Genomic DNA, 16853 nt, shown 5'->3' with positions numbered 1-16853 from the left:
TCTGTATGTTTATCTCACAGGGCGCTATATTCTATATGTCTTATCTTGCTTTTGGTGTACTTTATAGAGGTGTTTTTTGTCTGTCCGTTGCTGGCATATCCATGCTTTCTATGCGTTGAAATGCTGGAGCAATGGGTTAGGCAGGCTTTTGAAGGGTGAGGATATTAGGTGTGGGGTTTTGCAATAGGAAAACTCCCTTTCTCTAATATTCAGTGTCATGTTTTTACGACAAGCGTTATCGTGGTTGAGTTCAATGTACTGTATAGATGTACAATCTTAATTTGATCACTCTTTTGTTGCTGAGAATTTAAACGTTATGTATTTGAGTTTTTAAAAAGGCTTGTTGCTACAGTAACATGATTCGAACGTTATGATGCAAGAAATGGTGAAACCTCCTTTCATATAACTGTTCTTAATTCAGTTACGTGACATAGCATTTATTAACATGTGCTACAATACATGACAAACTGCTCGTCGAACATCTCATTCCAAAATCATGTGCATTAATATGGAGTTGGTCCCCCCTTTGGTGCTATAACAGCCTCCACTCTTCTGGGAAGGCTTTCCACAAGATGTTGGAACATTGCTGCGGGGACTTGCTTCGATTCAGCCGCAAGAGCATTAGTGAGGTCGGGCACTGATGTTGGGCGATTAGGCCTGGCTCACAGTCGGCTTTCCAATTCATCCCAAAGGTGATGGGTTTAAGGTCAGGACTCTGTGCAGGCCAGTCAAGTTCTTCCACAACGATCTCGACAAACCATTTCTGTAGGGACCTCGCTTTGTGCACAGGGGCATTGTTATGTTGAAACAGGAAATGGCCTTCCCCTAACTGTTGAAAGCACAGAATCGTATAGAATGTCATTGAATGCTGTAGCGTTAGGATATCCCTTCACTGGAACTAAGGGGTCTAGCCCGTACCATGAAAAACAGACCCAGGCCATTATTCCTCCTCCACCAAACTGGCATCCTGGCATCCGCCAAACCCAGATTCCTCCGTTGGACTGCCAGATGGTGAAGTGTGATTCATCACTCCACGCGTTTCCACTGCTCCAGAGTCCAATGGCGGCGAGCTTTACACCACTCCAGCCGACGCTTGGCATTGTGCATGGTGATCTTAGGCTTGTGTGCACCTGCTCGGCCATGGAAACCCATTTCATGAAGCTCCTGATGAACAGGTCTTGTGCTGACGTTGTTTCCAGATTCAGATCACCCCAGTAGTTATTTCACAGTTGTCTGAAGTTTGTTTGGTCATAATGTGAAATCACGTCACCGTCTGGAATCGGTAGCAAAGCTGCTATGTGTGAATGTTGACGGAGGAAAACTTGCACGTATAAAGTAATACCCAGAGAGACGGTGGTTTTCCTGCTTGAGATAGAAGTTGTCTCTAACCACAGATCTAGGATAAGATCACCCAACACTGAATCCTATCCTTAACCATAAGGAGGGTAGACCCTGGACCAGTGGTTAGGGTGGTTAGGGAGGAGCTGTGATGTTAGGCAGGTATTATGCAAACAGCTGTGTTTTATGAAATGAAATCTGGTTCCAAAGTAGTTCAGGCACTTACAGTTTAAGCTCCATAGAATGGCATCTCTGCCATTGCATTGGCTCAGCTCTTCAACTGTATCATTGTTATAGATAGATAATGCCAGGGTTTGGATTGCACTGGGGGGCTTTGTCTTATCTATCTTCTTGCGGAATAGCATAAACCATTTATTCGAATGGCATAACCATTCATTAAAGTAGCCAAAGTTAGCCAACAATGCCATTGGAATTCTGTGGGTTTTGGTGTGCATTTTTGCAGTGAAGTGAGCTACATACATATATCCTGTATATCAGGATCGACTGTTGTATGTGACAGTATATTTGTGTAGATAAGTCATCAACATAGCACTTCTTTCTCCATTGTTCGTTGAGTACTGTACCTCACTGTTGCACTTTATAAAGGACTTAACAGGAGAACATGGTCACTATTGGGCCCAGGTAGAAAATATTGATGCAAAAGATGAGAAACGCAATAAATAAGATATGCTAAGGGTGCTTGGGGGAAAAAAATGTTATGCCATTTTGAAGAAACAAGGTTAAGAGGAAAGGAGACCAGGGAGAGTATTGGTTATTTCCACACTCATTTTATGCCACTTTTTTTTTTTATGCCAATGAGGTAACAGACCCTTAAGTGGGTAGCAGTTCTAATGTAAAGGGCATGCATTGTAGATGTAGCCAAGTGAAAAAATTTACAGTATAGAAATGAATTGTATAGAATTACACCTCAGACCCGTGACATCACAGGCTTCGCACTGTATGCTGATTTTGCTCCACACCAAGTTTTTTTGGACGTCTTTTCAACATTTAATGAATGTTTTATGCTGATATTTTACTGATGTCTTCTTGTAATAACCGTGTATCTCTTGGCTTTGTGTTCCCTGTTTTTCTGAAACAATTGTGAGGAGGAACGACACTACTGTATTTCTGAAATGGCATAACCACATGCAGCCTTCTTATTTGGTCTTCTCAATGAGTAGGATCTTATGTTTCTTTTATGATTGCTTTTGTGAATGCGCTAAAGGGCTACGCTTACAAAATATGCACCACTTTTACTTTTGCCAAGCTTTGCATTTAAGACATTTGCATTTACTTAACAGCACTAAGAAGCAAGCAAGCATCCCTCTCTGAATGTCGCCTCTGTCTCTGATTAGAAAAGATAACTGTTCCATCAGTTAATTTCCCGCTGCTTTGGTTCGACGATTTTCTGCAAATCATGCTAGTCGTTTTGTGTGTGTAGCACCACGCAGCGAGCACTACTCAGTGAATGTACTGAGAGTGGATTAGCTGCTAACTCCAAACTTAATTTTGCACATATGCACATTTTTCCTGGACATTATTGGCACTGCTATTAAAAAACATATTGTTTTTGAACTTTTTTGTCCGTTCTCGGTAAAACAAATCTCGCCATAATACGCTCAATCAAAACAGGATGTCAAACATTGTCACTGAACTCTAAAAATAACGCAGGCAATTTTGAAATTGACTTGCAGAGAAATTGTATTGTACAAGACTGTTTTCATATTTCTAACCCTATTTGCATGATATATAATAAGATCAAACTCTGGCTATGAATGTATAGTAGGGTTGTTCTATTAAATGAGTGCCTTTTGCGTCCCTTTAATGTTTTTCCCTTGTCCCACCCGGCTCTAGCGACTCCTTGTGGTGGGCCGGGCGCCTGCAAGCTGACTTCGGTCGCCAGCTAGACTGTTTCCTCCAACAAATTGGTGCTGCTGGCTTCCGGGTTAAGAAAGCAGTGTGTCAAGAAGCAGTACGGCATGGCAGGGTCATGTTTCGGAGGACTCATGGCTCTCGACCTTCGCCTCTCCCAAGTCCGTAGGGGAGTTGCAGCGACGGGACAAAACTGTAACTACCAATTCGATATCACGAGATTGGGGGTAAAAGTACAAAATAAAATAAAACAATTATAATAATTGTGCACTAATATTGAATTCTAAAAGCCTGTTATATTCAATGAAGTACCCTTTAATATAGAGTACATGGACAATTCAATAAGTCTGTTTTATAATATGAATAAAGACGTGCTGAAGTGCCAGCATTTTGAAAGGTCCCTCAAATTCTTCAGAATTTAGGAAGATTTTAACCAACTTAACCCCCAAAAATTCCCAAGTCTACACCATCATTGTAAAGCTATAAGTTATGTTGATTTCTGAAAGATTATTATATATTTAATGTGATCAGTGGTTTATGTGCCTCTGTCCCTCATTTTAAGGTCAACCCTGTTAACTGAATTCTCGTTTGATATGGTGAAACTATTCATTTGGTGAAATCAAGTTATGTTTGACTATACTACTCTAAGGGCACCCAATTGGTGGAACAACCCAGTATTTTTTTTCTGGGAGTTATGTACAGTACATTACCACTGGTAACGGGATAGTCCCAGTCGGTATTAGATAGAACGTCCCGGCCCTGCTCACCTGTGGGGAAAACAACCTGAGGTTACCTAGGTTACCCCATTGGCTCACAGCAAAAATGTGAGCCTTTTCAAACACACTTTTCTTGTCTGCTTGTTTTAGTCAATTACAAAACTACATTTAAGAAAAGTACAATATGTCTAAAGATTACTTTTCAACATTGCCTACTTAAAAACAGAATATTGTAGGGCTTCCCTCATGCCCCTTTTCATGACGGTGCTAGCGGCTGTGTGAGTGAGTGCTAGCTAGCTACCGACCGCGACATTAAGCTAGCCAACACAGACTATACAGCTACAAGTAGTGAATGGAGTTACCAAGCAGACTATATTTAACAAGTTAACTGTCTTACCTGTGAGGAAATGTTTTCCATACACATAGCTATGTGTAGCATACTTGGACACCGGCTCCCCACATTTCCCACTCTCCCACACCAAATAGCCTGAAGCCACAGGGCTCTTCTCGCAGGCTCTATTTCCCAACGTGGGAGCAATGCGAACCATAAATTGGGATTTCTTTTACCTGTTTACATGTACATTGAACAACACAGCAGCTTTTCGGCATGTTTTGTTATTTCTGTATAACTAAAAATCAACGACGAAGGAAAGAATGTTTGTTTTCCCCAATTTCTGGGCGTGCAATTCCTTATTATTATTATTATTATGTGAATATTGACTTGGCGTATACTCAAGGATCAAAAATGAATTTCAAGTTGCAGCGAAGAGGGACTGTGATTCGCACCTTCTTATTTTAATTTATCAGATGGCAAGTTAAACATTCGGTTCACGTCACTGATACATGAGCACATCTTCCATATGTTCTGCATATCCTGTCCTATATTCTGAAAAATGACTTGTTCCACAAGGCTGGGTGTCCAACCTAGATGGCAGTATAGGTTGAGAGATCTGCTGTGAAATCCACAGGACATGGGCAAAGTGTCTGTTGTGAAATATTGTAAACTGTTTACTGCGGCAGAAATCCCTTTTAGCTATGGACTAAGAGTGATTGAAAATGCCATAGATGTGTAACATGTAACATAATATCACATAACATTACACAAAGCCACTGCACATGTAAAGTACACTGTATGCTCAAAGTCCCCTAACCCTTAGGCTTTCAAGTTGAGTTAATATAAAAAGCCTGACTTGGTCTTGTAAACAATTATCACTTGAATTGCAGAGTCATATTTGTCAACCATAGTCTAGAATTTGAAAGAGGGTTTTCAGTCTATAAGTCATTGACTGTGTTGAATGACTTGAATATTTTATGAATCTCCATAAGGAAAATTGACTGAAAATGAAGATGTACCGTAAAACTTCAATTAAACGCAGTCTCAAACAGCCGCCTGTCCCTTTTAATAGCTGGGCAACGGCACACATTTCAGCAAATAAACGCGTGTTTCAAATGAACGTCGGGTCTAAATGAATTGTTTACGGTTACCATGAATTGTGTACAAGGTTTCATATTTGATTTGTTACATTAAATAATTCAGTTATTAATGACAGTCATCCATTTTTGTTGCCAGTCAGCAACTGCTAGCCGTTGGCTGCTAACAGCCGAGAACTGCTAGCTAACTGGCAAGCACATAAACAGTCAACATCGGGAGTACAGACCCCCAGAGAAAGTAAGAACTGCCGAAAATGAACAGTCAAATAGGATAATAATTATTCTGTCAAAGAAAAGTTTTATTTTTATAATTAATTAAGACATGAAACTTGACAGTGTGTAAATGATAACACATTAGTGCAGGAAATGAAAAAAATAACTAGGGTACGGGTATCACTAAATTTGATCATTAACATTTTGAAGCTGAGCCATTTGCTTCTGCTCTGCTGCGCAGTACATATCATGGTGTCAGAAGTGCTTCAACCTCGTCAAATATAAGACAAGACATTTGTTTGAGTCTACAGGAGAGATTACTTTACTGAAAATAATGTTCCTTTGGTTTAGAGTGACGAAAAGTAGCTAGTTTAACAGCTAACTGCTCTCTGTCTCGTCATTGTGCAGAACAGCAAGCAGAGGCTTTGCTATTGACAAAGCACATGCACAGAGCCGCATGCACGGAGTCGTATGGACAGGCATTCAGAGTGCATGCAGCAGCGCAGGGAGCTAGTGACAGAAAGACGAGCAGCTAATGGACAATAACGGAGGAGGTTATTTCTGATTTTGCGTTTGTTTAGGGCCTGAAATTTGGCAGAAACAACCGTTTGGGCTTAAAATGGGTTTAGGTTTACAAAATGTATGCCAGTGCAGGGCTCTAATGTAGGCACACAAATGCCTCGTCTATTACTTGAAGTTGTATAGTACATAGTTTTTCATCTGACCAGATTTGAAAAGTGGATATCCGTACATATTTTTTTGAAAAACAGGGTATAGTTCATTATGTGATTGATTGCATTTGAGGAGATAGATGTTACGAATTTGTTCAATGAAGCTACAAGGACCATGTTTTTTTTTTTTTGGTGTCCTTCAAAAAACACTAATCTCCATTTCAGTAAATTCACATGCACAACCTAAAGAAATGGACAGATTTCTGTCAAAATGTTATAAATGAAAGAGCATTCATCGTCACATTTGGAGACACTGGCTTATTCGTTGTCTCTGTTTGTCAGCTCTTGAAAATACTGGCAATAAAAACAGAGGGCTCATGAGATAGTAGAAGGTACTGTATGATAGAATTGTCAAAGAAAGAAATGGTAGTGATTATAACTGCAGTATTTGTCAAGCGTGATCCATGACTGTCTTTTAGATGTACGATACACTGTATATACATGTCTAAGCATTTTTTTGTATCACAATACAATTGTACAGTCTGCTTGTAACATTTACAGGTAAAAAGCATGTATTTTAAACCTTTTGTAAATCAACAAAACTTATGTACATACAACTCAATAAATATTCCATTCCCAATGGGCAAAACTGGTTGAAATTATGTATTTTTAACATTAAAACTGGTTGAAAAGATGTCATTTTAACCAGTTTGACTACTGAGTTCTCAGTTAATCTGTAGTAGCATGCAAGATAGTTGGTTTTAGTGTGTACTGTGTGTCAAATCTTTATGAAGGGAAACACTTGAAAATTACAAGATATTGGACTGTGTATCTAAAAGGGAAAACTCTTCAAAGCATTTTTGTGCCTTTTCTAAAAATGTATGTAATCTAGACAATCTTTAAAAGCCTGTGAATAACCAAAAAAACATTAAATTGTTTGGGGGGAAAATGCTGTCCCTCGTTTCGTTCTTTATTAATTTATCTTAGATATGTTCACATTACACAATGTTGGGTGTTTTCACAGTTTTGTCCCCATTTACATCATGTGACACGAGCCATATCTTCCAAAATAGTTGTGGTTTTATATTTTTTGCCTTGACCATATTTCCAGCATGCCTCTTGTAAAAGTAATTATTTAATTGCATCTTTTGTAGATGATCATGTCTCTGACTGAGCACAATGGCCTATATCAGCCCTGTCCAGACTTCAGGACCAAGGGCCAGATGGATGAGAAGGAGTATTTCCACATCCTTCCCCAGCTCCAGGTCAAGAGGGCCGACTTCCTCACTGTCATGCTGACCGGCACCCTTCCTCAGCGGCGAACCTTCCCAGCAGCTCTGTCGGCAGAGAACGAGGTCCAGGAGCCCCAGAGCCCGCGGGACGATGATGTGTCCAAGAGTGAGTCATACAGCGAGACCAGCCAAAAGAGCACAGAGCGGAGCCAGGATGGGGCCCCTGACACCCTCATGGCCGGCCCCCGGGAACCCGCCTCAGCCGCAGATGCTGACCCTGACTTTGAGGACGGCTCCAAGACCCTGGTTTTGTTCTCGCCGGGGGATACCCGGAAGTCTCCATCCACTGGGGGAGAACACGTCCTGCTCGAGGTTGACTTCAGGACACCGTCTGCCTCTACCCCTAGGAACGATATGCCTCTGGTGGGTGCGGGCAGCCAGCCAGAGCTCTCCTTCACACTGAGGTCGGACTTGGGGCCATCCACCCCTATCGCCCCCGCATCTCCCCCCTTCACCAAAGTTGAGCTCACCTTTGTCCACATCTCCGAGACTTCCCACTTTAACATCATGTCTTCCAGAGGTCAAACCGCAAAGGAGAGCAGCGACCACTGCGACATCTCAGCCGTTACCCAGGAGGCCTCACCATGGGAAGGAGACACCCGTGAACAGACCGGACATGTCGAAAAGGGTGAGGAATCCCAGAGTCCTTCCAGAGAGCCCCAAGCCCATTCTATCCCAGACGTGACCCCGGAGAATGGTGTCACGCGCACCAAATCGGACGACCGCCCACCGCTGGTCTTCGTCAAGTCTTTGGAGCCTGTCCCGGAAGCCATGTCGCCCATTCTGGAACACAAAACTCTCTCTGTAGATTCCAACAAGGGGCCATTGTCTACCGAAGGTATTGCCAACGCTGAACTACCGCACACCACCCTCAGGCGGAGGATCAAAAGCCGCATCCCGGTTCTACTGTCTGAAGAGGGCACAGGCTCGGAGTGTTCAGCCTCGCTCTCTGCCCGGGCGCAACTACAGAAGAGAGCCCGGAAACTGGACCTGGCACGCCTGGTGGTGCAGAAGCAGCAGGGCCGCTGGATGAGGCTGCCCTCGGGGACATCCTCCTCGCTGTCCTCCGGAAACGGTAGGGCCTCCGAGACGCTCTCCACTACCGGCTCGGAGGAAGACACCCATGCCTCGGACGAGTCTCTGGCCAGGAGGAGGTCCTGTCTGAAGGCCAGCGCAGGGGCTGGAGGGGACCAGGGCCAGACGGAGTGGAACAGCAGGATCCCCAGGCCCGTCACCCCCATCAAGAGGCCCTCAGGGTGGCTGCTGGCCGCCGTGTCCTCTCCTCTCGCTGTGCCAGGATCGGGCATTTGTAGAGATGCATCCACCTTTGGTAATGGGTAGGTAGCCTTCACAACATCATGTTTGCAAACATAACATTCTAACATTGTATTGGTTACAATAGTAAATGAAAAGACCCTTGCTTGTTTTACTATAATTTATGAGAACTCTTCTTTGCGGTGCCAAATATCAAGAGTTTAGCCATTGCCATTTCTGTCAAAGATGGTCTGATTTATCTTGTTTACGACCTAAGCTTAATTTGATTGGCTGAAAGGTGTCCTGTTACTGTAAAGATTTATGATTTTTGTGATAACACTTGAAAATGATGACTTATCAAAGGTTTCCGAGGGGAAGGATTAACTCTTATTCCACCTATTCTCATTTCAGGCTCCAAGTTCAGAAAATAGGACCAAGCACTCTCCCAACCCAGAGGCGGTCTAAACCTCTGCAGACCGGCTCCTCTTCTTCCTCCTGTCCAAGGCCCTGTCCTGTCCCCGCCCAGCCCTGCAGCAGCCCCCGAATGCCCCTGCGCTGCGTTGTTGTGACCCAACGTAGCTTAAGCACCTCCCACTGCAGGTCAGACAGCCCCTCCCCCCAGCGTCTCCATCCAACTAGACAGTCCCTCTCTGTCCGGCCCACAACTGCCCCTCCCCTCCAGCCCAGGGCTGATACTACTACTACTACTACTACTACCAGCATAAAACGGGCCAACTCACAGGACCCCTTTACCCAGGTGTCCACCGCTATGCCTGCCAGAATCCGAGCCAAATCCACGGGCCCTGCCAAAGCGAAACAAAGCACAGGGGACAAGATGGCTGCCGCGAGATAGTAAACAGATTCACTGGGAAGAAACGCATATGCTTCTCTGTTGTCCTCAGAAAGACTCAATGCTTCAAAAAGCTCCAGCCCGGACCCAAATTAAGACTGATGCGGTTTCCCATCTTTTTTTACCTTCTTTGATCCAAACCATGTACAGTGGGGCAAAAAAAGTATTTAGTCAGCCACCAATTGTGCAAGTTCTCCCACTTAAAAAGATGAGAGGCCTGTAATTTTCATCATAGGTACACTTCAACTATGACAGACAAAATGAGAAAAAAATGCAGAAAATCACATTGTAGGATTTTTAATGAATTTATTTGCAAATTATGGTGGAAAATAAGTATTTGATCAATAACAAAAGTTTATCTCAATACTTTGTTATATACCCTTTGTTGGCAATGACAGAGGTCAAACGTTTTCTGTAAGTCTTCACAAGGTTTTCACACACTGTTGCTGGTATTTTGGCCCATTCCCCCATGCAGTTCTCCTCTAGAGCAGTGATGTTTTGGGGCTGTTGCTGGGCAACACGGACTTTCAACTCCCTCCAAATATTTTCTATGGGGTTGAGATCTGGAGACTGGCTAGGCCACTCCAGGACCTTGAAATGCTTCTTACGAAGCCACTCCTTCGTTGCCCGGGAGGTGTGTTTGAGATCATTGTTATGCTGAAAGACCCAGCCACGTTTCATCTTCAATGCCCGTGCTGATGGAAGGAGGTTTTCACGCAAAATCTCACGATACATGGCCCCATTCATTCTTCCCTTAACACGGATCAGTCGTCCTGGTCCCTTTGGAAAAAAAACAGCCACAAAGCATGATGTTTCCACCCCCATGCTTCACAGTAGGTATGGTGTTCTTTGGATGCAACTCAGCATTCTTTGTCCTCCAAACACGAAGAGTTTAGTTTTTACCAAAAAGTTATATTTTGGTTTCATCTGACCATATGACATTCTCCCAATCTTCTTCTGGATCATCCAAATGCTCTCTAGCAAACTTCAGACGGGCCTTGACACGTCTGGCACTGCAGGATTTGAGTCCCTGGCGGCGTAGTGTGTTACTGATGGTAGGCTTTGTTACTTTGGTCCCAGCTCTCTGCAGGTCATTCACTAGGTCACCCCGTGTGGTTCTGGGATTTTTGCTCACCGTTCTTGTGATCATTTTGACCCCACGGGGTGAGATCTTGTGTGGAGCCCCAGATCGAGGGAGATTATCAGTGGTCTTGTATGTCTTCCATTTCCTAATAATTGCTCCCACAGTTGATTTCTTCAAACCAAGCTGCTTACCTATTGCAGATTCAGTCTTCCCAGCCCGGTGCAGGTCTACAATTTTGTTTCTGGTGTCCTTTGACAGCTCTTTGGTCTTGGCCATAGTGGAGTTTGGAGTGTGACTGTTTGCGGTTGTGGACAGGTGTCTTTTATACAGGTAATGAGTGGAGGACAGAGGAGCCTCTGTGAGAGCCAGAAATCTTGCTTGTTTGTAGGTGACCAAATACTTATTTTCCACCATAATTTGCAAATAAATTCATTAAACATCCTACAATGTGATTTTCTGGATTTTTTTTCTCATTTTGTCTGTCATAGTTGAAGTGTACCTATGATGAAAATTACAGGCCTCTCTCATCTTTTTAAGTGGGAGAACTTGCACAATTGGTGGCTGACTAAATACTTTTTTGTCCCACTGTACTAACTAGACCATGACAACAACTTTTACAAGAGGAACCATACGGAACCATCTTCATGAGCTTCCAGTTAAATAGTCAATGTCACGAGGAGCGATGCTACCATGGTGCTATGTGTACACTGTCCACTGGTGCATTGGATACATTTTCCTTTTGTTTCTGAAGTTTGTGGATTCAGCATCCTATATGCAAGAAATTAATTTGAACAAAGTCGGTCATCATGATCCCTTTACAAGCCAAGTTGTAATCTTTCTCAACTCACAAGCTTCTCACACCGATATACTAAGTTATCATCGACAATATTCTGCTCACTGTATATTGCATGGTATAGATATCACAAGCACTTTTGATAAGTTGACTAATGTTAAGGAAATGTACGACACTCTCAATCTTCCAATGGTCTGACGCGATAACCAATTCTGATAGGATGCCAAAATCATTCCCAACTCTGGTCAGATGTGTTAAAAGGTTGGATTATGGGGTAGATTACTGCCAATATTAAGAGAATGCAGAATTAATATTGCTGGCCTCCTTGTTAGTGTGTGACAATGGGCATGCTTTATATCATTCCATGTTTTGTGTGTTTGATTATATTTATGTTCAAAAGTGTATAATATGAAAATTTCTTGACAAATACATTTTTATTTTTTACCTTGCGAAAACAACCTGTATATTTTGTCTTCCCTCTTCTGTTGAACAATGTTGGCCTGTTTTTTTTGTTCGTTTTTTTTTTACGCATGAGCAAAATAGCGTTAACTTTGAGTGATAGATACCTACCTTTTTAATGTTCTGACAATGACATGATTGGTGGATCATTGGAACCCATGTTTTGTGTTTGTATTGGGCAAATGAAACCTACAGTTGCAGGGCACTGAGAAAGTTAAATAATGGTCATGTGGAATGACTAACTCCGGTTTCATTTCTACACTGTTTGCCAGATCTAACCATCGCCCCTAGAAAGAACTACTTCTTGTTTTCATCCTCTCCTTCTAATCAGGGACTTTATTCACCAGGTGAGTGCAATAAAGTACCAGGTAGAAGAAAAGGTTTCGGCCCTCTAGGACTGGAACTGAACCATCCTGGGCAACCTAGTAGGTCTGAAAGGTTCCTTATCAGGATGAATTGACTCAGAGACACGTTTTTTTAAGTGTTTCCACAATTAGGACATTTTCTTTTGAAGAGGTAAAGTTACAGTACAGACGTGTACAAAAACGACATGTTGTTGAATACCATACACAAGATCAAATGGTACATTTCACACAGACACACACGTTTCCTCACAGCAGTAAGTCCAGTCTCTCCCTAGTTTAGGGACAGGCAGCTTCTCTAATTGTCTGTCTCCAATCGTAACGGCCAGGTGTGAAAAATGTTGATATTTTTTTCCATATCAGAATATTCTTGAGCAAGTACATAACCCACATTTGAATATTATTAAATACATTTTTGATCCATTCCAACAAGAAGCAATAGATTGAAAATAATACAAGTTATGTACATAGGAATATGTTTAATTGCAATGCATTGCAGTGTAGTACTGTGCTGAGACTAATGGTCTCTTGGAGTTGCCCTTTTAAATTATGTTATATATGCACTGAAAGCTGAAACTATGAGACCTGAGAGATATCAAGTAGAAGGGAGGCCTCCCTTTCCCCCTGCCCCACTTTTTGAGTTATCCTAGTGAGTTCGGAAAAACTGAAAGTATACATCTTAGAAATAGTTTTCACATACAAAATGTGTCTGAACTCAAAATCAACATGCTTCCCAAAAATAACATGGTCACTGTGGTTATTTTGATTGGCTATTTTTCTGCATTTATCAAAGTCCCATCAAGAAGCCTGATTTTAAGTGTCCATGTAAACAGGATTATTAGGGAAATCATTCTTCTGGCAAAGCATGTAAACGTATTAATCAAACTATTAATCTGAGTGCATGTAAACATACCAAGTGAGAGCAGAGAGAGTTCATGGGATTATTTACATCAATGAAAATCTGAATACCGGAATAAAGGATTTGCGAGAATGAATGAACTAGGGAAATAATGTTCGGTTAGCTAATAAACCAAAGATACTGGAGAGTTGGCAATATTGTATCTTGTTGACACTTGTTTGCATTTCAAAAATGATGGTACAAAAAAGTTTTACAAATTCTTTGTATTTTCTTTTACCAGATCTATTGTGTTATATTCTCCTACATTAATTTCACATTTCCACAAACTTCAAAGTGTTTCCTTTCAAATGGTATCAAGAATATGCATATCCTTCCTTCAATATGTGAGCTACAGGCTGTTAGATTTGGGTATGTCATTTTGGGCGAAAATTGAAAAAAAGGGTCAGATCCTTAAGATGTTTTTAACGTAACCAAGCTCCTGAGGATGGGACAGCCATAGGGTTCTCCCACTACTTCCCTGTAATTAGCATAACTTTGGCGTCATCCTAAGCAAACAATTTTGTCTGGGAGCAATTTTTTGTAGTTTCAATAAACGTTTTCAGCAGCCTCACATGTCGTTATTAACATATTTGGCTGTCACAGCAACAAATTATACTTATTCTGCCACTAATTTGTTACCCGACATTCTTATACTGACAGTAATGCTGTCTGATTATACTTACCTCATTGTTTGTTTACTCCTAGCTTTCTTGCCTGTTAGCTGCCTGGCTAGTGAAAGAAGTTCATCTCGATCTAATTCACTAATCATAGATATGTTGCATAACTATTTCGTCTTTGCCTGTTCTTAGAATGGTCTCAGTATTTAAAATAGTTGATTTGTTGCTGGCTTGCCTATAAACTGAGTATACCAAACATTAGGAACACCATCCTAATATTGAGTTGCCCTCAGAACAGCTCATTGGGGCATGGACTCTGCAAGGTGTCGAAACCATTCCACAGGGATGCTTGCTCATGTTGACTCCCATGTATCCCACAGTTGTGTCAAGTTGGCTGGATGTCCTTTGGGTGACGGACCATTCTTGATATACATGGGAACTGTTAAGGGAGAAAAACCCAGCAGCGTTGCAGTTCTTGACACAAACCTGCGTGCCTGGCACCTATTACCATACCCTTTAAAAGGTACTTAAACCCTTTGTCTTGCCCGTACACCCTCTGAATGGCGTACACACACAATCCATGTCTGAATTGTCTCAAGGCTTAAAAATCATTCTTTAGACTGTCTCCTCACCTTCATCTACACTGATTGAAGTGGATTTAGCAAGTGACATCAATAAGGGATCGTATCTCTCACTTGGTCCGTCTATTTCGTGGAAAAAGTAGGTCAAGTCAAATTTTTATTGGTCATATGCGCCAACAGAGATATACATCCGGCGCTGACAGAGATGGCCACCTCGCTTCGCGTTCTTAGGAAACTGTGCAGTATGTTGTTTTTTATGTATTATTTCTTACACTGTAACCCCAGGAAAGCTGAAGTCTTATTACATACAGCCGGGAGGAACTATTGGATATAAGAGCAACATTACGACCATGAATACGACTTTCCTGAAGCGGATCTTCTGTTTGGTCCACCGGCCAGAACAATGGATCGGATCCCAGCAGGCGACCCAAAACAACAGTGCCGCAGAAGGGGCAGACGGAGTGGTCTTCTGGTCAGGCTCCGTAGACGGGCACATCGCCCACCGCTCCCGAGTATACTACTAGCCAATGTCCAGTCTCTTGACAACAAGGTAGAAGAAATCTGAGCAAGGGTTGCCTTCCAGAGAGACATCAGAGATTGTAACATTGTCTGTATCACAGAAACATGGCTCACTCGGGATTCGTTATCAAAGTCGATACAGCCACCTGGTTTCTTCACGCATCGCGCCAACAGAAACAAACATCTCTCTGGTAAGAAGAAGGGCAGTATGCCTTATGATTAACAAGTCTTGGTGTGATCATAACAACATACAGGAACTCAAGTCCTTTTGTTCACCTGACCTAGAATTCCTTACAATCAAATGCCGACTGCACTATCTGCCAAGAGAATTGTCTTTGATTGTAATCACAGTTGTGTACATCCCCCCCAAGCAGACACCTCAACGGCCCTGAAAGAACTTCATATGTAAACCGGAAACCACATATTCTAAGGCTGTATTTATTGTAGCTGGGAATTTTAACAAGGCTAATCTGCTGAAACAAGGCTCCCTAAATTTGATCAGCATATTGAATGCGTGACCCCGGGCTGGCAAAATACTGGATCATTGTTACTCTAACTTCCGCCTACGCATACAAAGCCCTCCCTCGCCTTCCTTTTGGCAAATCTGACCATGACTCCATGTTGTTGCTCCCAGCCTATAGACAGAAACTAAAACAGGAAACGCCCGTGCTCAGGTCTGTTCAACGTTGGTCCGATCAATCTATTTCCACGCTTCAAGATTGCTTCGATCACGTGGACTGGGATATGTTCCGGATAGCATCGAACAACAACATTGATGTGTACGCGCAAGTTTATTAGCAAGTGCATCGGTGATGTTGTACCCACGTCAACAATTAAAACCTTCCCCAACCAGAAACTGTGGATTGATTGCAGCATTCGCGCAAAACTGAAAGCGCGAACCACTGCTTTTAATCAGGTCAAGGCGACCGGAAACATGACCAAATACAAACAGTGTAGCTATTCCCTCCACAAGGCAATCAAACAAGCTAAGCGTCAGCATAGAGACAAAGTAGAGTCGCAATTCAACGGCTCAGAAACGAGAGGTATGTGGCAGGGTCTACAGTCAATCACGGACTACAAAAAGAAAACCAGCCCCGTTGCAGACACCGATGTCTTGCTCCCAGACAAACTAAACCGCAACTGTCTTTTTCATTCGGAAAGGGAAAGGCAATGGCTGCACAAACTCTGTTACGCATACAAAACGCTGCTGGTACCTGGCCATACAATGACGTGATGTTATCCTTCTCACTCATTTTTCAAAATAAAAGCCTGAAACTATGTCTAACGACTGTTGACACCTTGAGGAAGCAATAGGAACAGGAAACTGGTTGATATCGCTTTAAATGGAGCAAAGGCAGGCTATGGAACATGGAGTTTTCAAAATATAAGCCTTCCTGGTTTGCTCCCAGACAAACTAAACAACTTTTTCGCTACCAAAACCTGAAGTCTCTTCTTCACCGCAGCCATCGTGAGTAAATAATTTAAACGTGTTAACCCTCGCAAGGCTGCCGGTCCAGACGGCGTCCCTAGCCGAGTCCTCAGAGCATGTTCAGACCAGCTGGCTGGTGTTTTTACGGACATATTCAATCAATCCCTATCCCAGTCTGCTATTCCCACATGCTTCAAGCGGCCCACCATTGTTCCTGTTCCCAAGAAAGCTAAGGTAACTGAGCACTCACTTCCTTAATCATGAAGTGCTTTGAGAGACTAGTCAAGGACCATATAACCTCCACCCTACCTTACACCCTAGACCCACTCCAATTTGCTTACCGCCCCAATAGGTCCACAGACGACGCAAATGCAATCACACTGCACACTGCCCTAACCCATCTGGACAAGAGGAATACCTATGTGAGAATGCTGTTCATTGACTACGGCTCAGCATTTAACACCATAGCACCCT

At 42.6% G+C, this 16853-nt stretch overlaps 1 protein-coding gene across 3 annotated transcripts in view; it reads left to right on the top strand.

The window, feature by feature from the left end:
* Positions 1-9832, top strand: part of LOC110486076 (tau-tubulin kinase 1) — a 46254-nt gene extending 36422 nt beyond the window's left edge. For all 3 annotated transcript variants that reach the window (XM_036940729.1, XM_036940730.1, XM_036940728.1), the window contains exons 15-16: positions 7396-8870; positions 9199-9832. In XM_036940729.1, coding sequence (XP_036796624.1) covers positions 7396-8870; positions 9199-9640 — 1917 coding nt within the window. In that variant the 3' untranslated portion in view covers positions 9641-9832. The remainder of the gene's footprint in view (positions 1-7395; positions 8871-9198) is intronic.
* The last annotated feature ends 7021 nt before the right edge of the window (positions 9833-16853 follow it).

Source organism: Oncorhynchus mykiss, chromosome 13 (assembly GCF_013265735.2).
Source record: "Oncorhynchus mykiss isolate Arlee chromosome 13, USDA_OmykA_1.1, whole genome shotgun sequence".
Classification (NCBI taxonomy): Eukaryota; Metazoa; Chordata; class Actinopteri; order Salmoniformes; family Salmonidae; genus Oncorhynchus; species Oncorhynchus mykiss.
This window is presented reverse-complemented; position numbering and strand designations above follow the sequence as displayed.